Raw genomic sequence first — 23,590 nt, 5'->3', positions numbered from 1 at the left:
TACTTGAACCCCTTGCCTTTTGAAGGTTCTTTTGAAGCTTTTTGGGAGCTAGGGAATGCCGGCTGCTGCAGGTGGGTGGCTGTGTGCTGGGAGCGTGTGTACACAAGCGGATCAGTTCTGATGGCTGCGTTACGGAGCTGCCTGGGAGCTCGCTGCTCTTGCGTTGGGCTCAATACGCAGCGGAGAACGCCTGCCCTGGAAAGCTTCTGATCAAAGTATGAAAAGAAAGCGATAACAGGCAAACGTGACAGGCAGGGGAGGTGCAATGAGATCATCGCCAGCGGTGGCTGCTTTTAGTAAGGATGTGTTGAGTTACGTTCCTTGCATTCGGTGTCGCACAGGCCAGGAACACAAGAGTTCCCTCAGCAGTGATCTGCTGCAGCACGGGAGAGGGAGGGGGGAAATGGGGTGCCCGGAGCTGGGACTGCAAAGTGGTGTAGCTGCTGGTGCAAACCCCAAGTCCCTTGGTCTGTAGGACTGCCTCAGCTTATCAAGAGCTGTGAGAGGTACGAGGGGAGCTCAGATGTAAGTCCTGGTGAGAGTGTACCTTTCCTATCCCTACCTGTCCTTACGTTCTCTTCTCATATGAATTTTGACACCTAATGCTCCTTTCAGACTAGCTGCAGGAACAGCATCTCTTCTGTCTGTCCCACAGGGGCTTGGTCTCCTGGTTCAGTAAGGAAGTGGCACTGGAAATAGTTTCCAGTGAAGTGTTTGCATGAAGAGTTGCAGGAAAGGGAAAGAGCTGCTCTTATCACCACTGAATCGACAAATATTGTTTGTCAGAAGGAAGGGAAGACATTTCTTTGCAAGTCAGTGAGATTCTTGCTTTCATTCCCAAGTAGCTTTGCTGAATGTTTTTACACACTCCAGGGAGAGGCAGGAGGGGTGGGCAGGTTCCTGGAGAACGACTCCCATTGTATTGAGGGGCTGCTGGGGCTGCCCTGCTGCAGCGTGATCAATCCTTCCCCAGAAAGCAGCAGCATCCTCTGGCCTGGCTGTGATTGCAGTGGGTGTTTTTGCCCTGGTTTTTTCCCTTCCCAGCAGGGTTCAGCTTGCTGGGGTTCCTCAGTTACATTCTCACTGCCCTGTGAGCCCCAGCTGCATCCCTGACAGTCAGGAGGAGTAAGGAGCTCTCTGCAGAGCCTGTGGGCAGCTGGATCAATATCTCGTAACAGGGCTGGTGTTTCAAGTGAATGCTTCCAGCTTGTTATGATGATAAAGTTCCCACATATCAAATCGAAAGTGGATTTTACATTTGCCTAAGTACATAAACTTGATCATAATTAAAGCAATGACTGCTTGCTTATACCTTGGATCTGGCCCATCTTGCATGGCTCTGTGTGGTAATTACACTTCAGAGCACTTGCTTCTCCTCGTAGCTGCTGCATAAATCTCTCTAATAGGGGAACATCACTCAAGGACTATTTTCCAGGCATCTGTTTATTGCTTTTCTTCCTTTTGTACATCTGTCAATTAAAAAAAGTTTTGGAGTTCCCAGCCATAAATCGCCATGGAATCAATTCTGAGAACCTTTCCCAATGGATCACACTGCTCTAGAGAAACTGAAACTAAACTTGTTTAAAATGTGGATTTAGTTGTTGCTTTTTGGTTTTTTTTTACACAAACAGAAAACAAATGTTTCTGGGAGCCCCATTTTGCATTATGAGCAGTTGTTGCTGAAGGAGTGAGTAGTGGAAATGCTGCTGAGTTGCAACACACCCAGGAGAAATGTCCCACAGCTCAGTTTTACTGCATCAGTGGTGTGTGGGCTGGAGGGACATTGGCACAGCATGCTCTGTAGGAGAGCTCTGAAGCAGACAGAGACCACACTTCTAATTAAAAAACAAACCAAAAAAAGGGCAATTCTGTTAAATGTGAGGGAAGTGTCATGCTGTTCCGTGAGGGGTATTGATGGCCTGGGGGCTATTCTAGCTGCAGGCGTGCACCAGGCAGTGAGAAGCTTGGTCTGCTCTGGTCCTGCAGTCTGGGGACCAGGTTTGTGTCACTCTGGAGCATGCTTGGAGGTGGGGAACAGAACAGCCTAACTGCTGTCAGCTGTGGCTGCCTGCTCCGAGGGGTGGGAGGATGTAATTCATGGCCACATCTCCACTGGAGCTGGATCAGAGATCTTGTGCTGGGGAGGAGTGAAGGCAGGGTGATGGGAGAGTGTTTTTCCTGGGTTTTGATGAAGGTGGGACTGGCTGCCAGCTCCAGAGCCAGCCTGTGGTTCTGTGCTGGGGTAGCTTCATGCTCAGTAATAACTGAGCTCTTTTGCCTGTCTTGGTTTTCTTCCTCCATTTGTCTTTTCTTTGCATAATTTCTCCTATCTATAAACAGCAGCTTGAATTTGCATTTCTCCTGGTCTGTTTTTCTCTCCTCTTTGCCATTTGGGTTTCTCTGTATTGGTGGTGACACTGCAGGTGATTGAGCTGGTGCCTGTGGGTGGAGGGGAAGGGGTGAGCTGGTGCCTTGGCAGGGTGGGGACAGGGGATGGATCTCTCTACTCTGGGACAATGGAAAACTGAGGAATATTGATCTCGACAGATCTCCCACAGCAAAGTGTTATTTCCAGCTTTTTGTTCATTTCCTTTGATGGAAGCAAATATGGATTCACCCTAAGAAAATAGGAGATTAACCTTTTGGAGTTGAGGTGTAATGCTTTACCAGTGGCTGGCTGAGCATGTCAAGCTTTCTTCTGTCTCTTTTTATTTTTTTTGGCAGCTGATGTGTGCCAATGTGCAGTTTAGAAATTAAAAATCTCAACTCTTCCCGCTGGTCTCGATGTGCCTTTGCTCATGAACTGGTTCCTTTGTACTCTTGCTCTTTTATTCTGTTTTTCCTGAGTGGGACTAATGACGCTCCTCCCTGTGCAGCCTTCCCATTTAGCTTAGCACGGTGGTTTAAAAGCTTGGTATACCAGATAATTGAGTTTTCTGTTCTTAATTATTTCAGGCCTGCAAGTTGCTCTCTTGATAGTTAAGAGAGCAGGAGCAGAACCCTAAAATTTAGTAACCTCCCCAGGCAGTGGTTTTATGGTGAGATCATTAATTTTTTTTTTTTTTTTTCCCCTCAGGGGTTAACTTTAACAACATCCTGAACAGTGTTCTTCCCAGTCTTTGGAATGGCTGTGGGAGGTGTGCATGTGACTGTAACAAATCTGTTTGGGGAGTGGGTGCCCAAAGTTAACTCCATTGATGACAGTGTTGATACACTTGTACATTTGTTAGGAGGGAACTTCTACTATGTAAAACCTTTTTTTCACTGTAATGCCTTCTTTTAAAAGATGTGTTTTTATAGGGTATTAGATTTGCATGAGAATCATCTGGCCAACACTGTAAGACCAGGGGAGAAATCCAGAGTCAGATGGCCTTGTGAAACACAAGATGGAATAGAAAATAAAGGATAATTAAGCAGTAATAAATATCCCATGAAGTACCCATACTGTTCCAACTTAAATCACCTATTGAATGAGGTTGGCTCATAATTTATATCTCTTTAATTAGATTTATAAAGATCAGCATTCAGTCTGTGTTCTTGGTTCTAAACAGTTGCATTTCCTTTTCCTCCCCCTAAATGCTGAGCATTAAAGGGCGCCGACAGATGTACAACCCCCTAATCACGTAATTTAAAAGGTTCTTAATAAAAAGTATTGAAAAAGCTGAGGGAAAATCCACTATATTTAAATGTTGAGTCACTGCTTTTATCTATTTAAAGCATGATGCTGGTTGTAAAACAATTGGAGGAGGAAAATTGACCCAAAACAGCGTATTTCTCGTGGGTAATATTACAAACTGGTGAGTTAAGAGGGTGGGAGGAACTCCTCTGACACTTCCAGACTGCAGAAGGCGAAGGTGCCACTTCATGGGGGTAGCAGAGCCCCCTCACATGGGGAGGAGGCTGCAGGAATGCAGCATTAAGCAGGGACAGGTTCTTATTTTGGCAGTGCCTGGGGTAAATTTGGGGGGAATGTTAATCTGATTTAAGCTGCCATTGGATCTGGGTAGGAAGGCTTGTGTGCACAGCTTGTCTGCCTGTATCTGATGACAGGGTTGGAGCTATCCTGGGATGCTTCAAAATCAAAGGAGAATCCTTCAGCCTTGAGAAGGAGTCCACAACTCCCCAGAGATCATCTTGAGGGTTTTTATTTTTGACATTTAATCCAGTGAAATTATTTTCACTTCTGCTGTACTAATCACCTATCTGCGGGAATAATTGTACATCAAAGTCAAATGTAATGGTTTAAATTCACAGCTGCCCGGCTGTCAGTAAAAATTCCCTGTTGGGAGGAGGAAGAGGCAGGGTGCTACTGAAATTACTGCAGCTTTAGAGTTTATTTCTGTCAGCTGGGAGCGTATGGGAAATTGCTGGAGCATTTACACTGCTGTTCCCCAAGATGGCATAAATAGCACAGCTCTGATGGTGCCTGGTGTTCTACACCCATGGAAGGGGCTGCAGCCAGTGCCTTCCCATCCAGGGGAGTTGGGTGTCAGAGGGTCAGGCTGCTGTGCTTGGCATCTCATCATCTCACTAATCTTGCAAAGATTGGTATGTGAGCATCCAAATGCAATTTAATGAAACGGCCGCAGTAATTTGAGGGACACTTTCTTTCTGAAAATGAGTTTGTAGTGATTTATAGGAAAAGGAGAAGGTTGTTTGCAAGGGCTGAGACTGGCATTACAAGGTGTAATGACTTGAAACTTTAAGAAAAAGGGGTTGTGTAGGTTGAGAGATAAAAACAGTCTTAACAGTAAAGGGCCATTAGGCAGCGGAATGGGCTCTGCTATCTCATGAGCCGGAGTATCGCTGGAGGTGTTTGTGTTAGATAAAATGCTGAGAGGGGGCGGATTGGGAGGCAGAGGTAGGATTTGATGACTCACAGGACCTTTTCCCGTGCCTTTTTTTGGAGTCAGAAACGTGTGGCACCCTAATTCATGTATTGCTGGTGTCTGGTCCGTGGGCTTGCTGAGTGTTGCCAGGCGTTGGTGTCCCTGCATCCCTCGGGATGTGCACAGCCCTTGGGGCTCTGGGGGCTGCAGTGCAGGGGAATGCCATGAATAAACCCCAAATGCAGCTGCAGGTCAAAAGCTTTGTTTCATCTGTCTGCTGGGGTCAGCAGGGTGGGTTAGTGGCTCCTAGGGGATGGCACTGAAACCTCCCATCCTTGTGGCTCCTGGGCAGTTTGGGGATGGGAGTGTTTGAGCCAGCTCGCCATCTGGGAAAGCCATACACAGAAAAGAGCTGGCAGATGGGAGCCAGGCCCCCATTCCCCATCCCTCTGGAGCAACACTGTGCCAAGAATTTGTTCCTGGTACCTTCCAAGAGCCTGCCCTGCCTATATTGTCCTGTTGTGTTTACTGTGATGTTTCTTACCGTGATCCTTGGCTGTCTCTGCAAAACATTTTAAGCTGAGTTAATTCCCAGGCTTTTTCCTCCTCCTCTGTGATTGCTCTGATACAGCATGTGTCTGTCTTTACTGCACAAAAATAAAGATCCATTTAAGGGGAGAAGTTGGCTTAATTGCTAAAAAGAAGGATGGGATGTGAGTAGATGACCTTGCTGCTTCCTCTCCTTGGCTTTAACTTGCAGAGACCTCTTAATTGCCAACTCTCAGATGTTCTGTATTGGTATTTCCATTAATCATGGGAGGGTTTTTATTTTATAATTTGAAATGTGTCCTAATATAATAAATGTAGGAGGAAATAAGCTTTGTATTAAAAAGAAATTTATGGACATATTGTAGTGTTAAAGAGACCATGCTAAGCCTTTTTGTGGTGTAAATTGAGTTGGGTTTGACTTTAAAAAACCTCTTTAACTTGCTGTTATATAACTGCTTCTCTCATTAACACAGTATCTTGCTGTTACATGGTTTTATGGTCCCTTTTATTTTTCAATGCATGAAATACCTGTCGCTGTGCTCCTCTGGAGTGGGAGAGTTCAGGAATCACTGAGGCTGAGCTTTAGACATTGGGGGTGCTGGCTCCGTGTCAGAGGGCTCGAGGAAGGGGCTTGTGTTGGGCATCCTGCTTTGCAGAAGGGGAAACTGAGGCAGCAGGGAGTGATGGAGCCAGGATGGGGGTGTGGACCCCTCTCTGCCCTTTGCATGAGCTTTTTTTGCAGCAACAGCAGGGAGTGCACTGGTTAAATCTCCTTTCCCCACATGCAATGTGTATTGTAGATGAAGTGTTTCATGTTCCTTTTCCCATGCTGTGCCAGGAGAAGGGATAGGGCTGGAGGGAGGAGGATTTCTGCTGTCGCTGCTCCTGAGCCCTGACAGCTGGTTTTCCCTTGGCACTGTGCATGACTCTTCTTCAGGAGGCACACGATTGAACTGACATTAATATTAATCCTGTTCTTCTAGACTACGCTTGCAAAAGTGGCTTTTGACACTTTGTAGTAATTAGGGAGAGGGTGGATGTGGTAGAAGACTCTTGTGAAGAAGAGAAGACAGGAGCCTGAAAGGATGCATAATCTTTCCAGAGTAAAGATATAAATTACCAAAGTAGTTTTATTGAGGAAAGGAGTCCTCTCTAACAAGCAGGAAGGCAGAGTGAGGGCTCAGAGGTGTGAGGAGCCTTCACTCTGTCAGGGCTGTTGGTCACTGGCCTGGGGACTGCCTCCTAATCCCAGTCTTGGCAGAGCTGAGCCTAGCAGGGAACTGCTTTTGCTTTGGGCACGATGCAGACAATGAGTCGTGGGATGCTGGCTGTTCTTTGACCATGGATAGCCATTTTTAATGGAGCTGGGTTTTGCTACTGGAGTTTTTAAGAACAGTATCAGATTAAATGTGTTTTGCATGAAGAGAGCTATTTTCTTTGCCATGAGTTTATTGCTCTGCTGGTGTTTGGGGCCTCAGTTTGCTCTTTAAAGTTGATGGAAGATGAGACCGTTTTTGCTGCTATCACCAGCTCCTCTGTTTCATCCTCTCTTGTCTGAGCCTAGAAAGACTTCTATTTTCTTCCTCAGATTATATTTATTTTTAGCTAACAACACTTTTCTTAAAGTTGTCTATTTTCTCCATGAATAAATGCTTCAGAAATGTCAAAAAAAGAAGTTTAGCATCCCTGAGCAGTGCTGGAGATGCCAGAGCAAGGGGTGTCCCTCTGGCCTTTGTCCCCTGGCTTTTGTCCCATCCTGGTGAATGAGTCAAGGTGCTGCTGAAGAGGCTCTTGCCTTGTGCAGTGCTCAGAGCATCCCTGAGCATCTGATCTGTTCTCTGCAGCAGGATAGCCATGAGTGAAGATGGGCCTTGTGCTTTGCCTGTTGGAGGAATGAAAAAAAAAAAAGTCAGCTAAAAAGCCAAGTAAATAATGGTTGTGTCCTTCTGCCATTACTGTGTTGCTGGGGATACAAAAGGGTAGAGATTGCAGACAAATTGCACTGCTAGCTTCCAAATTACTTTTAAGTCTTTATGCAAATTACAAGTGTCTCCTCCTTGATGTACCACATACATTGCTCTGTTCACCCTAAATCCACAGCCTCAAGTGCTGTCTCCATTTCCCACCTCCCACTCCATCTTTCCTGCCTGCCTGTGCCTCTCACTGCTGTGGGCAGCCAGGGCACAGCAGGGCGAGGCTCGGGATCCTCTGCTTGGCACCAGCACATCAGTGGGAGCTGAAGCAAGAGCTGGGCTGGGAGACAAGCCCAGCTCTCAGGAACCACTGCTCTGCAGTCTGGGCTCTGCCTTATCCATCCTTTCCTTTGGCCAAGCTGCTTGCTCAGGACAAATTCCAGAAATGTCATCAGTTTGTAATTGTGACCACACTGATGCTTGGAGTTGGTTTCCTCTCCTCATTCCACCTCCTAATGTGGATGGTCTGCTTTCTCCTGTGCCTCTCCAGGGACTGATCTGCAGGTGTGCATCCCAAAGGGCTCCACCTGCTGCACCAGGAAGATGGAGGAGAAGTACCAGGCCAGCGCCCGGCTGAACATGGAGCAGCTGCTGCAGTCTGCCAGCATGGAGCTGAAATTCCTCGTCATCCAGAACGCTGCTGTCTTCCAAGGTCAGTGCTGGGGCTGCTCCAGGCACGGCCACTTCTGCTCCTCTTCTCAGCAATTGGAAGTGCAAAGGGCTGGAAGCACTCTGTTCACTTGTTTTTATATGTTTGTAGATGTTATATGTGCTTGTTTGTGGTTAGTGGTATACCTGGTTTGCTATAGGGTTTGTCCTAAATATTCCTGCAGTTGTAAGAATGAAGGGAAATTTAAAGGCTAAACTTCTTGAGGTGCAAGTTAAAAAAAAAACAAACAAACATCTCTTTAAGAATTAAAATCTCTGTGCAAGTATTGTCTTGTCTGACTGTCAGTCCCAAAACACAGGCTGCAGTGAGGGGATCTGGTTGTCACCTCAGTGCAATGCTTGGTAAGATCTGTATTGTTGTTGTTACCCACTGCACAACAAAGTTGGTTGTTCTGTGGGAAAGGTGGCAGAAGCTGCTGGTTCCCAACTGTGGTCCCTGGTGCCCCATGGGGTATTTGAGTGCTTGGTGACCTGGTGCCCTGCTGTCTGGGGCAGCTCTCTTTCTAATGATAAAATAATGGTTTTGTTTGTCTGCTTGTTTTTTATTTGCAAAATGGAACTTTGAATATTTTTTTTTAGTGTGGTTACACACTAGTTTGTGCCACTTAAATCTGCAATCATTTTTTTAGGGCCTTATGGTTAATGTGCAGGGAAATGATTGCTTATTTGTTGAGTGCTGTCCTGTTGGGGTTCCATCATTCTGTATTAATGGTGTTTTTGCCTGTATTTAAAAAAGAAGTCATGGGCAACCAAGCGTTTTTTTCTTCATGATGATATTTTTGCAGAATAATCGATTTATTTTTGTTTATGCCTCACTAATAGCAAGACCCAAGACCTGCTGAAGCCTGTGAGATCAGGGCAGAGCTCTGTTCTGGGCCACAGCTGACTAATGAACTCTAATATGTTGTTTTTCTCAATGTAAGATCAAATGAATTGCTGAAGAGATAACAGCACATTTTCCCCCCCAATAATTCTTAATGCAGTTACCATTCAGTTCCAATTCTAATAACCAGAATGGAGTAAAACTAATGAAAAATTGGTTTCCTAGGCATTGGAAATGTGGACCAGCATCAGAAATGGTGAATAACTTGGGTGAAATGCAAAGTGTCTGCCTCCCTTCTTCCCATTTGACAGAAACTGCAACATTAATTTTTATTGTGTGTGGAATGACACCCTGTGGAACTGCAGGCTGTGCTCAGCAGTTGGGTGCTCTGGCTCTGAAGTTTCTGCCACTTCTGGAGACAGCTGAATCCTTTGCTTTGATTTTATTATTTCCCCCTGCCCTCCCCAACCTTTTTAAAACTGTTATTTCCATTCTGACCCAGAGACCCGTGCAGGGGTTTTGAAGCTGAAGTTATTCTGAGAAGCCCTGGGATGTGGAATTCCCATTCTTGGTGATGGGGAAGAAAAGCATTTAATTAAACAGTTGCTGACCACTTCTGCTTATAAAAAAAGCTTTAAAGTGACTAAAAATCGTTTGCAATCCCAATGCAGGGGAGAAATTTCTAGCTGGAACCATTGAGGAGCTCACTTTATACAAGATAATTAAAGTGTTTTGGACTTGGAAAGATGATTCATTAGACTTTTCATGACACCATTTACTTTTGCAATCTTCAAAATTAGTCTAAAAGTTTGTAGAAGAACACTTTTTAAAATAGGTTGATCTTTTGATTGCTGCTTGCTTAAGAGTGTTTTGAAGGCTGCAGTGTCAGAGGCTGTTCCAGCTGCAGGAATTGTGCAGGATATCCCTGGCAGGGCTGTGCCTGGGGCTGTGCAGGGCACTCAGCTGTTGGGGGATGCTGGGGTGGTCAGGGAAGAGGAACCTGTGACCACAACTGGAGCCCCAGTGTCCCCTGAGCATCTCCTGCAGGTCCTGGGCACAGATTCCCCGTGGCTTTGGGAGCTGGGAGTGCAGGGAGAGGATAACTGGAAGCACTGCCAGCTCTGAGATGGGAACTCTCTTCCCTGCCAGAGCACAATGTGTCTTGATTTGGGTCAGACCCCCAGTCTGGGGACCCAGTGCAGAGGATGGATAATTGCACCTCTCTCCAGAGAGGGGAAATGTGTTGGTATGGAAACACAGCTCAACCACTCATGCTAAAAACACAAATGTGAAATCCTTCAGAGTTCATTTTAATATTTTTACCCTGACATCTAAAGGGACTGCCAGTCTGACAAGCAGAATCTCACCCAGATGTTATTATTTTGCTCCAAATTTAATTTCTTCCTACTGAAGCTAGAGCAGCATCTCTGCTGATAAAGATCAAGGGAAATTGTCTGGCATTTACAAGAAATCTCATCCAGGCCTATCTGTTACAATGTTCACTTAGCAAAGTTTATTAGATTATTAGTTTTAGACCCTTGGGCTTTTTCTTTATTGCAGTTAAGAAGGAAAAATCCCAACCAAAAAAAAATTTTCACTAAATTTAAATGCTACAATTAGCTCCTGGTCTTATCTTGCAGGCATTTTTTAAAATTATGAAGATGATTTAAGTAGTGATTTAATCTTTTGGAAACTTGCTGCGTTTGACAGTGTTAAAATGGATTGTGTCTGCCTTGACTGCAGTTAAATCTTACTCCAGGATTTTTTTTGTAGACAGTTTTTTCACTTTCCCTTGGTGCATCCATGGTGGTACCTGCCTGTGTGGGCAGCTCCTGGTTGGGGTTCTCAGCTCTGAAGATGAACCCCACCACCTCAGAACTGCTCATGTGTCTCTTATGTGACATTTAGTATTGCTAAATGTTCTCATCCAAACTAACCAGAGGTTAGTGCCACTCACCTGCTGGAGAGAACAGCGAGAGCCTTGCCTGTGGTTTGCTTTCTTCCCTCTTTTTCTTCTGGTATTTGATCTTTGGTTTTTTCAGTGGGGGAATTTCTGGCCCTGCCACCATCTAGTCTTGTCCTATTGAAACAACGACAACAAAAACATCGCTCAGAGAATTCTACTGATTTCCTAAATATTAAATCTGAATAGCTCAACTTTGTGAAAGGTAAACTTGAGCAGGAAAATACCAGTGTGGTTCTTCTTTATCTCCCCTTCCCCTCACTAAAGAACTCTGTTCCCTGGGTTGGCTTGTGTGCATGTTTATCAGCCTGATTCCTCCTGCTTCCCAAGCTTGGGAATTTGCCTTTGAATGGTCACTTAATTTCTTGCCCTGCATGTTGGCCACATTGCTTTGTGGATAACAGAAAATGAAAGCTTCAGCAACTGCTCACTTGCAGCTTTTTGTGCTATATTCCTACCAACTCTCTGTTCAAGGGGAAAGGCACTTTAAAAAGTGGAAAGATGGTGACACAATTAAGCACAGAAGGATCTCTGAGAGAAGAGGAGCATCCTTTGTGTCAGATTTCCTGGTAATCTCCCCTCTCCATCAAGTGAGAAGAGCAGGAGCAGGAGAGCTGACTGTGAGGGGCTGCTTCTGCACAGTGAGCTCCTGGGGAGAGCAGCTTTCAGTATTTTAAGTGATTGCTCAAATAAGAGAACAGCAGGGTCTTGTGCTGCCTCTCTGGATGCCAGTCCCATCCTGGAGGGATGCAGGGAGCAGTTGGATTGTGTCTACTCTGTGATCCCCCAGCAGGGCCATAAATTGTGGGATACAAAATGTGGCTTTTTCTGACCCTCAGTCGAGCTGCCCCAATGCTTGTGTGGGTGCAGAATTGTTCCCACCCACTCCCCAAATAGCAAACTCCACAAATTCGGGATTGGATGGTGGGAAGGTTTGGAGTGCAGTAACCCAAACTGGAAAATGTTCTGGGATGCTGCAGTTGAGGCTGCCTGGTGAAAGCCTGGAAGGGTAAATGAAGACCTGGTCTGTTCCCTCAAAGGCATCTTCCCTTCTGCAGATGGCAGCTGGAAAATAACAAAAGCTGGACTGGGGGAAACTTGCAGGGGCTGCACAGATTTGAGGGGGTTTTGGGATATGTGTTTCACAGTGTTTTATAGGAAGACCACAATCAACACCAAAAAAAAGCTGCCTGTGCATGTTTATTTTCTCATTCAGGGGAGGATCCTGCCCCCTGTCCCCTCTGGGCAGGGCCCTTGGTGGCTCTGGCAGAGCAGATGCTGTGGGGAGGATGTTGATTCATCTCCCCTTGTGTGCTGTGGTAGGATAAAGGCAGAGCTGTAACTCTTAGTCCTACCAGGCAGCTCTGAAGGCTGTAAATCCCCCATTAGGCATAAATGCAGCCATTTTGGTTATTTATAGTTATTTACACTATCCATTCATATCTGTCAGGAATGAAGGCAGTTCTGACATTGCAAGCTTCTATCAGGTTATCTTTAATCAGTTTAGAGGCACCTAAGCCACAAATATATCAAATAGCCAATCCTAATGTTGGAGTCCTCTAAAGTATGACTGAATTATTTATTTTGTTATGATGAAAATGTCTGGGCTTTATTGGGTTTTCTTTGAAGAACTTGATTCTGCTTGAAGTCTGGGAGATAAAAGATTAGTGATTGTCTCTCCAAGTTTCTTATTCCAAATCCTTCAAGGCTTTTCATTTTTCACGAGCCTCTGTTACTACTTTAGAGTCAAGGTGAGGGAGCTGAGATTTCTTTTATTCTATTAAAGAGGTTTAAGTATATAAAGAATTTTATCTTTACTAATTATGCCTTGCACAGGTAAATCCAAGATACATTTAGCAATTAGCTGAGAAGAGAGGGGCTGTGTGGTGGGAGCTTTTGCATGTTAATCACCAAGATGGGTCCATTGACACCAGCACTGCCCAGCAGAGCTTGTCTCTTATCATTTGGAATAGTTTAATACTCCAGTGTCTTTAAGCCAATTAAGTTTTGATAATTCAGGAAGGTCTTTCAGGTGTTGGCAGTAGGAAGAGCCTTGGGTGGACTTTAGCACTGCATTGTTCTGCAGATTTTGCCTGTACAGTGTGTGGGGAGGGAGGAGGTGATCTGGGAGAAGTCTCTAGCCTGGGAAGTTAATAACTATTTCTGAGAGTGGAGGGGAGAGGGCTGGGATTCAGAAGTCTTGGAGTTGAAGCAGCTCTGCAGAGGGGAGATGTGACCAGTGGGCTTCAGCTGTGCTGTGAGGATGGGCTTGGCTGCCTAACCAGTGTGCAGGTTTGCACAGCTTCTCTAAACAGGAGGAAAGTGATTACAATTAACTGAATAAATGTGTAAAATGCTGCTTAGCAGGACTTGAAAGTGTTCTGAGTGGGGTGGTCAGTTTAGTAGCTGCAGGTGAAAAGTGCATGAGAAAATGTCAACTCCTGCTTGTGGGCTTCTAAAATATTACGCTGACATTTTAGAGTAGACTCAAAGAATGAATCCATTTATTGGAAGAGAATATTAAAACTCTTATTAGGTTTTACAAGTAAATAAGGTCAAGAAACAGATCTCTAGATCATCTTATCATTCCTCTTCCTAATTAGTCCTCTGCTCACTGGAGTCTTGCTGCATCCTTCTGTGATGCACCTATCTCCACCGTGGCTCTTCTCTGCAAAAGCTTTTTAATTTGTTGTTGCTTTAATATTTTCTTTTTTAAATAACTTGCATTTAAAATAGGAATTGTCTCGCTGGGTCAATTCAGGCTGGTGTTCTGCCTTTGGTGGGGCTTCCTGCCAGATGCTTTGGATGCACAAAGTTTGTAGTGGAAAACTGTGGTGATACATTTACCAGGTTGAAAACGATGTTCTAAACCAATGATTATGGGTAGGTGGAAATAATGTCTGCATAATGAGAGATCTCTGGTTGTCAGAATTGGTCTAGGGAGGTAATGTTTCCTTTCAAATAACCAGAACTTATTGTTCATAAATCACAGTTAATCTGTTTATTACACCAGCACACGAAGCTGGAAGTCTGGAGTGTGCCATAATGCTTAGCTTTAGGAGCAGAGCTGTAATAGTAGCAGCAATTTCAAATGATTTGAAATTGGGGGATCAGCAAAATGCAGGAGTTTGTGGAGGCTCTGGGCATTAAAAATGACTGCTGAGGATTGATGAGTTTCTTTAACAAATTGTAAAATCCATCATGCAGGAGTTAGGGCATGAAACTGCCCTCCTGAGCCACATAAACCATGGCTTTGGAAGAATTGCATGACAGTGCATGCTACCGGGAAGGGATATTTTGAAAGATGTTTGGTGTTGCTTTTGTTTCTTCCTCTCATTGCCTGAAGTTTCTCTGCTAGTAAAGCACTGACATGCAGCTCAGTGGGCTCTGGGGGTGCTGGATGGATCTGCCCTCAGGGGAGCCTCTCAGTCTCATTTCCCACAATTTTCCAAAATCCTGGTGCATCTTGGACAGCCTTGCTCATAGTTGGAGAGCTTGGATGTGTCTCTGGGGTGTCTCCTTGCAGGAGGGACCTCGTTGGCTTTTGCTGCTGTTTCCCTGCATCCTCTCAGAGCTCCCATCCCCACATCCCACACTGGTGCCTCTCATGCCCCCACCTGCATTTCCATGCATCTGTTGACTGCTGAGGAACATTCTGTTTTATGCCCTTAGCAGCAACCCTCTGGCATGTCCACAGATGAGTAAAGTGTGTAGTAGGAGCTATCCCTGTCCCCCTAGTCCTTGCTTTTGGGGCCCTCATGGCTTTAGGGGTGCAGCAGTGGGGAGCTGTGTGTGGTTGAGATCCCTCCCTGCATCCTGCCTCTGTTTCTGCCCTGCAATTAAACACTGCTGATGTCCTTCCCCTCATCAGTGAAATGAAGCTTGGAGGTTAATAAGTTTTTGTAACTGCTTGTGTGCTGCTTCAGCAGTTTTTAAGCACAGCACTTGGTATCTGGGCTTAGGGGTCCCCAGTTCAAAGTGTGTGGAGCAGCTCCTGGATGTTTGTGCCTTCTGCTGCAGGGTGCTGTCCCTGCAGCTCTGATGCTGCTTTTCTGCTGTGGAAGGGGATGGTGCTTTCCTGCTTCTGAGGGCTGAGGGAGGAATTGGCTGTGTGCACTTCCAGGAATTGATGCTGCAGCTCCATAGGGAATCCCCTTTGGATGGGGAGGTGTCTGGGGTCTGCAGGAGGATCACAGCCTTGCTGGGGTACCTGTGGCATTCCCTGCAGCTCCTCCACGTCTGTGTGGTGGTGCTGCCTCTGTCCCATCTGCTCTGAACACGATGCTCTGCCTGCATTCCCTGTCAGAGTGTGAGCTGTGAGCCAGGCAGAGAGGGCTCCCTGTTCCTTCATGTCTCCTGCTTCCACAAGTGGGCTGTTTTCTGTAATTACCTTTCGAGCTCCAAGTTATCATCTTTTGATAGTTCAAGTGCTAACGTTCTTTAAATGCCTCCCAACGCTATAAAGCAGTCCTATGACATCTCTTTAGCTTGCAGTAAGGTGATATAAATGTCATGTTACCCTTGAATGTGGTATTTATAGAACTGTTTGGTGCTGTTGGATATTTGTGTTTTATCCTTTGTAGTTCCAGTACAGAAATGGGCACAGCAGCATCTTCCATCACTTGTCCTGAAAGGATATATAGAGGCATTCTCATCCTGCAAAGTGCTTAAAATGCAAACAAGAGCTAGTTTGCATTTGCTGGGGAAGAAAGGGAAAAGGAAGCCAGCACTCAGCAGTAAAGACAGGGGCTGTCTCTGTAACAAAAACATTTTGCTAGATTGTCATCTGCTTCACTTTTAAGGGAGCAATAAGATATAGCAATAAAATGGCCAATGGTGCATTTCATCTGAGGGAAATGAACTCTTGCTGAGCCAATTAAACTGTCAATACTCTGTGGTTTCACGTTCCCCTGAGCAGACTGGGTCACCTCAGGTGTGTTACTCACTCTGACTTCATCACTGATGTGAAATCAATTTTAGCAATTTATAATCTTTCATTCTACTGTGAAAGTATATTAATCTGTGAAAAGCACCACTCAGACAGTGAGGACAGATGACAGCTTTCCTCACAAGTGTGTATGGCTGGCAGTGCCTCTTGGATTATGGGGTGCATGGAACCAGGGTAACTCTGGGACACTCTGGAGGCACTGGCAATCCAGTTTTAAAGAATGGAGCTTTATCCTTAAAATATTCAAAAAAATCATAGCAGCACCTTGGTCAAACTTTTCACTACTCATGTGAGATTGAGTAGTTTGAAATGGGCTTTATTGCCTCAGCCCAGAACAGGCAGAGCTCTCCACACTGCTTTTGGTATCAAAGAAATGCTTGTGGCAGATTTGTGGCATTACTAGAAAGTAAAGCAGATGCATCTGGCATGGATGGTGGTGAGATGCTGAGGGATGTGGGATCTTCTGTGTGTGTTTCTGTGGCTGCAGTATCTGAATGTTTGAGTTTAGGTTTTTATCCTGCAGCTGTGAAGGGGATGCAGGCTGGACTGTGTCTGGTTAGGACTACCTGGAAAAGCCCTTCCATCCAGGTAACTGGGATGCAGTACCTGGTGCTGTCTCCTTGCAGCCCTCAGAGCACTGCTGTCATAGGAATTATGGAATCATTTAGGCTGGAAAAGACCTTGAAGTTCACTGAATGCAACCATTCACCCAGCACTGCCAAGCCCACCACTAAACCTTGTCCCCAAGTGCCACATCCAGGTGGTTTGTGAACAGTTCCAGGGAGAGTGTTGGATTGAATCTGTAATTGCTGTGGTGTGCACAGTGGCTGGGCTTTTTTAGGTGATTTTGATGGGTGCTGGATTGTGTCCTGTGTCACTCTGGTTGGTCAGAGAAGCACATCTGGGTTTGTATGTGGGAGCCAGGGATGCACAGGAGGTGAATGAAAATTCCAGTGTGTAAAAGTAAAGCCATTTCCATAAAGTATTGCACTTAGGAATTAATGCATCTTCTATGGCAGATTAAATGTAGGAAACCCTGCATGTTTAATCTGCTACTATTAAAAAAAAAATACCCAAAAATTAATTGGAGAAAAAAATCACCTGAATGTGTGCTTGGGAGAAAAGAACCACAAACCCAATGGTGAGCAAGTAAAGATTAAAAAACCAACCTTCTGAGACAAGGCAAAACAAAGACCAGTGTAGATAAATTGCAAATGAATTCTTTTGCTGATTAGCTCTTCCCAGATTTGTCATCTTCAAGTCAAAAAATCTGTGACTGAGTGCCATAAAGAAGCAATTTTAAAAGCAGTAGAGAACAGTAAGGCTGTCTCTAGGATTACAGTTCACAGCTTTGGAATTCACTCCTTTGGAAGGAAATTGGTGAGTAACAGATTGCAGTAATGCAGTGTATTTGTATTGGTCAAATTCCTATTATGATCACAGTGAAAAATGATGTTCCTTTTTCTAGGGAAAGGAAATTAAATAGGCCTAGTAATCCATGTAAGGAGATTGGTTTACATTAAAAGGAGGAAAGAATGTGAAGACTAATCAGATCAATGCATACTCTAATCTATCTCATTAAAAACATAAAATCAAATTGCTACTGAATTTGTGAGGAATTATATTGATATGACACACATGCTTGTGCTGCCTTTTAATTATGAAATTATTTCAATCTGCTTGAGTTTACCATGTAAGTGGGCTATCAACTGTTCTTAAATATTGGCTCATAAATTCAAGAATGTTCTTTAAATGGAATAAAATAGCATCCCTGGTCCTCCAGCTGAGAATGCCAGCCCAGATCATGCCAGGGTCAGAGCTACCATTTGTACTGGGAAATCTGTGCTGGTTGATTTAGGGGCACAGCTTCCCCCTGACTGAGGCTTTTAAGGTTGTTATTTATGCTCAGGGCAGCCCTTGGTCTCCAATGTCCAGCTGCACAGCCGTGATCCACCTTCTTATGAGAGCTGTGGGAATGGTGTGTACTTAGTGAGAGCTGCAAGGGGGCCTCTGAGGTGGCCTGAGAAGGATTTTCACATGTGATGTAAGGCATACACCCCCTCAGTGGGGCTGTGGTTCTGCAGCTAAGCCTCCTCTTGTGCAGATAAGGCATTAAAAAAATAAAACAAACTGTTGTCTAAAGAGAAAAATGACAAGAAGAGTGCTGAATCTCTTGCACAGCATTTCTGCTTCCAGCAAACACTTCAGTCACGAGGAGTTAGCCTCTGCTGTTAATGTCAGTAAGACACATTGAAAACTTGGACTTTGTTTTTGCTGAGGAAATGCAGGAGCCCAGCAGTGGAGAGTGGTCTTCTGCTCAGCTTTTGCAGAGGGCTGGCTGCTGGCTGGGGATGATGGTTTTTGCAGAAGAGCTGTTTGTGCTGCTCAGAGGGAGGATGGTGTTTGACCATGAGGCTGGACACTGCCAAAGCACTGCCATGGACACAGGAGCAGTGTGTGAGGCTGACCCCTGGCTGTCCAGCTCAAACAGAGCTGCCTTGGGGGAGATTGGGGACAGAGATGGTTGCTCTGCCTATGGTCTGGCAGGAGGATGGTGTGGCTGCTTGGTGGGCTGTGTGCTGGGCTTTTCCCTGTGTGGAAATGAGGGACAGCAGCAGCAGGAGGATGGTGATGTGCTGCTGAGGGATGGCCTGGACACGGGCACGCAGCAGCTGGGGGGTCTGGGGGAATCTGTGCTCTGACCTGGAGTGCTGCAGCCTGCCCAGAGAGAGGGTTCCACAAGGATCTGACTTCTGAGAGGGTCTTCTGGCAGGTCTCCTAGCCACTGGATAAACCTCAGCAAGCTGCCCCTGTGGTCACAGGCGATGAGCTCTCAGGGATTTCAGCTCTGCTTGTGAGGCCGTCCTAGGCTGACCCAGGGACAGAGACAGAAGTGTCGTGTGGCAATTCCACAGATTCCTTCATTATCCAGCAGCTCTGTGAAGGGATCCAGAGATGACAGCTCCCTAAAGAACTGGGGGAAAAGCTGGGGATTTTATGGGGGAAAGCAAGGATGGTACCAAAGGGGGAAAGATGGAGGGTTACAAAGGATTGCCATGGGCACTAAGGCATGGTGGGATAACAGGAGCCTTTGGGATTGCTCACCATGATAAAGGAGAATGTGCCCACCTAAGGGGCATCTCTCCAGGGGAGGGTTTAAGATTCAAGGGACATTCCTCTAGGGCAGAGGTGTGATAAGAGCTGTGGCAGGCCCATGGACCTCCACAACTCCCCCTTCTGTATTTAGTAAGAAGGCTCCTCCAAGAGCTCTTTTAAAACAATGAAAAAGACATGAAGACATAAGTAGCACAATAAGAATTACAACAAAAATTCACAAGACACCTTTAACAAAATATGAAACCCACTGTCTGAGAAGTTCATATCTTGTTTGTTTTTCTGCTGTGTCTGCTGTTGGGTGATGGTGAAATAAATTGGGCCGGGAGACCAGCCCCTTTGTAAGACCTTTATTGAAGGGAGCTCGAGCGGTTGCACACACCACCACTGCTCCTGATGGACGAGCCAGAGGAGGAGGAGGAGTGCAGCTTTGTCTGCTCAGGCACAGCTGGGGCTTCCATCCTTTCAAGAATCCTGTAAAAAACAATTTGGCTCATAGTACAGGGGTGTTATGTTGGTAGGGTGCTGTAGGTCGTGGCAACAGAACAAAGCAGCTTGGGATGATAAATTCATGTTCTGTGCCATTTTCCCAACCTGGGGACAATATTCTCAGTTCCAGATGTCATTTGGGCTCGTTGTTTTAAGGGGTTTTTAACTCAGAGTAGTGTCCCAGTGTCCTTTGCACCCCTTTCATTTGCATACTGATCCATGATGTCACCCTCCTCCCCGGTGCCATTTCAGGGGAGCAGCGTTACTGGAGGGAACGGAAAGGGCACATAGGTGAGACAGCTGGGGACTGGAACAGAATGAGGCCAATAATTTAACATTAGCAATTAACGTTAATTAGCAATCAGAACAGGGTAAGGCTTGGAATTTTAACATTTACAATTAACATGGAAACTGAACAAACTTGGGAACTTGTTCCTGACAGGTGAGACCATTGGGGACTTGAACAGAATGAGGCCAATAATTTAACATTAACAATTAACATTAATTAGCGATCAGAACAGGGTAAGGCTTGGAATTTAACATTAACAATTAACATGAAAAATGAACAAAATCGGGAACTTGTTCCTAACAATGGGACAGTCTTTTCTCTGGTTTGTGATCGTTTTGCAATGCCTTTGTCTCCATGAGGAACTGGTTTGGGTTTGAGGAGGTCCTGTGTTGGACTGGGTGCCTTTGTCTCTATGCAGAACTGGTTTGGGTTTGAGCAGGTCCTGTGTTGGATGGGGTGCCTGTAGGAACAACCCAGCACCTCCTGGCTTGCTGTAGGTTCACATCTGCCCAGCTGTGCTGGGTTTCTCTGGCAGCTCCCCGGGTGGGACTCAGGATGGGGCTGAGGTGCTCCTGGAACCACACACTGCAGGGACCTGGAGGTCACACTCCTGCTGCAGTGCTGGAATTAACAGTGCCTGAGAGGTAGCCTTGAAAAACTGAAATACCTGCCCTGAAGAGCACTGTGCTGATGGAGCCTTCATTGTCCTAGGGAATGAGCTTTGTGATTTCTGAAGAAAGACTAAGGGTGTGTTTCCACACTGAGCAGCTCTTCTGTGTTTGTTGAGAGATGGCACTTGTATGTTGGAATTTGCAGCAGCTTTAAAGCTGGAGGTGATAAGCTACTTTCCCCCCTTTCTTGCTTTTTTCAAAGGTTGTTTGTTTAGATAATGGCCTGGAAACTGTATTAGTAACCTAGTACATCACTTTTTGCTACCAGTGAGGAGTAAACAGTGCTTTTGACATTTGAAGAAATGGTTCATTTTCTAAGAGTTGTGATTCAGAATCTGCTTCTTGAACTAATGGACAGTATAACACTATTTTTTACTAGATTGCATAGATTTTTACCTTGAAGACCCTCTATAAAGTGTACTGCATTACTGGTGTTAAGCAAAAGCAAATGCTTCACATCAAATGAGAAGGCAGTGCTTGAACTGGAAAGAGGTTGAAACCCATTTCTTTGTCTAGCTTGTGATCCTTCACTGTGACATAAAGCATGAAAAATAATTAGGCTCACTAGTAAGTAAATATTTGGTCCCAAAATGCATCTTGAAGATACAGAACTGGAAGAAAATAACCTCTCCAGCTGCATGTTGATCCTCCTGGATTTGTCTCACACCAACAAAATTGTGTCCAGAAAACTACATCAGAAGGACATCACTGAGGGTGAAAAGTTTATAAAGATTATGAACAAACCAGGCAATCTCTGCAATTTTAATTTGGTTTCTTATGCATTGGAATACAGCTTTTAATTATAGCATCATGTGTTTTCCCACAAGCTTTTTCCCTTGTGTAAAGGCACTGAATGAGTCTCCCTTAATGAGTAATTTTCTTTCTCCTTGTTGTTTGATGCCTATTTTTGAATACTTGTAAATGACACCTAAAGACAAAATTCTTCAGAATTTTCAATTATATCTGTGTACTTTATTTTCATGCTGCTTTATACTGCTCAACACTGAGCAGAAGCAGGTTTATTTCACAGACAGGAAAACTAGAATTCAGAAGGATCCTGGTGAAGACCTTTGTGTTCACTGCAGTGTAACAATAGATAATCAGGTTCTAGGGCTTGGGCTTGAGTTCAGCTTCTTTGGTTAAAACTGGGTTTTACACCACACACCTTTTGTCCTCTGAAGCTGGCAAGGCAAAGAGCTGGAGGGGCAGTGTCCAGCTTTGAGTACTTCCACTTGGTCTTCAAGTTAATAAAAAGAAGCATTAATGCACCAGACCCTGGGCTGTCTTTTAAAAAGTGGGAGATTTCAAGGTTGTAAATATAAGAATAAGAGTTGAATTATTTTTTTTTATCTCCCACCTCTCAAGACAAAAGTGATTTGGATTTGGGTGTTGCTGCAGATGCAGCAAAAATGCACCAAACTCAACTGCACCCCCAAATTATGACCAAAAAGTTCATATTTATACAGACTTGCACAAAATCCTGTCAAAACCCGAGCTCTGTTTCAAAGCCTGGGAAATGCTTTAGCTAATTAAAGAAAAGGTCAGCAGGATTTCTTACTGTAGGCAAAAAAAAGGAAAGATAAATCTTTCTTCTCTACCTTGTTCTTAGAAGCAGTCGAACAGTTTTGGCTGAAATTAAAATTTGCCTGAGGCAGAAAAAAGGCACATGAAGTTGCAGTCCAGATGGCTAGAGCTTGGCAAAATTACAGGTAAGTAGGAATAGGGTCTAAAGATCAGAAGCATTAGGCAACTGCAATAAGCAGGGCTACCAGCTCTTCCTGTAATCAGTTATGATATTTAATCTAAATGGCTCTTGCAGAAAGCTCTTGTGCTGTTCTGAAGTGTGATCATTCATTCAGAGATTTGGAAGGGACTCAAAGCTGTAGTTAAAGTGAGTTTGCTTGTGGAATGTGAGAGGGTTTTTTATCCTCTGGATGTATGATACTAGGAATGTCACTTCCTCTCAGCTGGATCTGTGTGAGCTGTACCTGCTGTGGCCATGCAGACCTCAGGTGCCTGTGATGTTGTTTTATTCATCCTGTAATCTGTGTAACAGATGAACAAAACAAACCTTGATCATAAGCAAATGTTTCATAAGTTTGAGTTTATTACTTATTTGCTGATGCATTTGTAAAGAAAAGTTTTGTTCTAATCTTGTAAATGGCTCTGCCTCTCTTTTCATTTGTGTTTGTGATGCTGCAGGAGCCAGTGCAAGCAGATTAAGGCTTGTGAGGATATTTTTCCATTCAATACCATTTTCTCAACCCTTTGGGAACTAACCCAGGAAGGGAACTTAGTTTATGGGCTGAAAAATGATCACCTGTTCAAGGACTTGACTCTAAACACTATGAATGTGCCAGAAAATGTTTAGAATTCCTTAGTGTGCTCACAGGAGAGGAGAAATGGAGGAAGCAAAGATGTGATTTTATCTGTGACAGGTTCTGCAGAGAAGATGCTGCAGTAGCCCAAGTGTTGCCTCATGTCACCCTTTGTGTGGAGAAAGCACTGCTCAGTTCTGTCAGTAATGTTGGTGCCTGTGGTTCATGGGACAATAAAAAAGTGTAAGGACCCCAGCAGGCTGGAGCAAAGCCTCATTTAGAACAGGTGGCCCAGGGGAGTGTTTGAATCACTATCCCCTGAGGGATTTAAAAATCATGCAGATGTGGTGCTTGGGGACATGGTTTAGTGGTGGACTTGTCATTGCTGGCTCAGCAGTTGGACTTGATCTCAAGAGGGCTTTTCCAGCCTAAATGGTTCTGAGACTTTTAAGCACTACCAAAATGTCGAGTTGCTCTGGGTAAGACAGAGTCTGCCCTGTTTATGCACATTTTGGTACTACTGGCCATCAACTACAACAAATGATGGAACTGGGTGGTGACCTGAGCCCTTAGACCTTCAGGGCTGTAAAACTCCTGTGGAAATGGGGTTGGTGTCCTCACAGGCAGTGCCCATTGTGTCCCAACCCTTCTGCTGAGGCTCTCCTGGGGAAGCAGAGATGGATCTCCTTCTGTGTTTTTTTAGAGGTCTGAGAGTGCCCATAACTCACTGTGATGTATTTGCAGGCTTCAGGGAGGGTGTTTGTGCACGTTCTGGAGCTGAGGTCACAGTAAAACAGCAGCAGCTGAGCTCAGGGGTGAGAGGGGACAGAAACCAGGACTCCCACATGCTTTTTTCTGAAGATAAGCCCCTGCCTTGTCTTGGGTGAGCACTGAGGGGAGGCTTCAGGGATCCCTCTGAGAGACAAGCAGAGTCAACACAGCACTTTTCTTCATC

General features: G+C 45.0%; 1 protein-coding gene across 1 annotated transcript in view; it reads left to right on the top strand.

Moving 5' to 3' along the window:
* The window catches only part of GPC3 (glypican 3), a 141,191-nt gene that overhangs the window by 1,037 nt on the left and 116,564 nt on the right, over positions 1–23,590 (top strand). The window contains exon 2 of the mRNA XM_033072664.2: positions 7,842–8,003. Coding sequence (XP_032928555.1) covers positions 7,842–8,003 — 162 coding nt within the window. The remainder of the gene's footprint in view (positions 1–7,841; positions 8,004–23,590) is intronic.

This window comes from Catharus ustulatus, chromosome 14 (assembly GCF_009819885.2).
Source record: "Catharus ustulatus isolate bCatUst1 chromosome 14, bCatUst1.pri.v2, whole genome shotgun sequence".
NCBI lineage: Eukaryota > Metazoa > Chordata > Aves > Passeriformes > Turdidae > Catharus > Catharus ustulatus.
The sequence above is the reverse complement of the archived record's forward strand: the minus strand, read 5'-3'. Positions and strand labels throughout refer to the sequence as shown.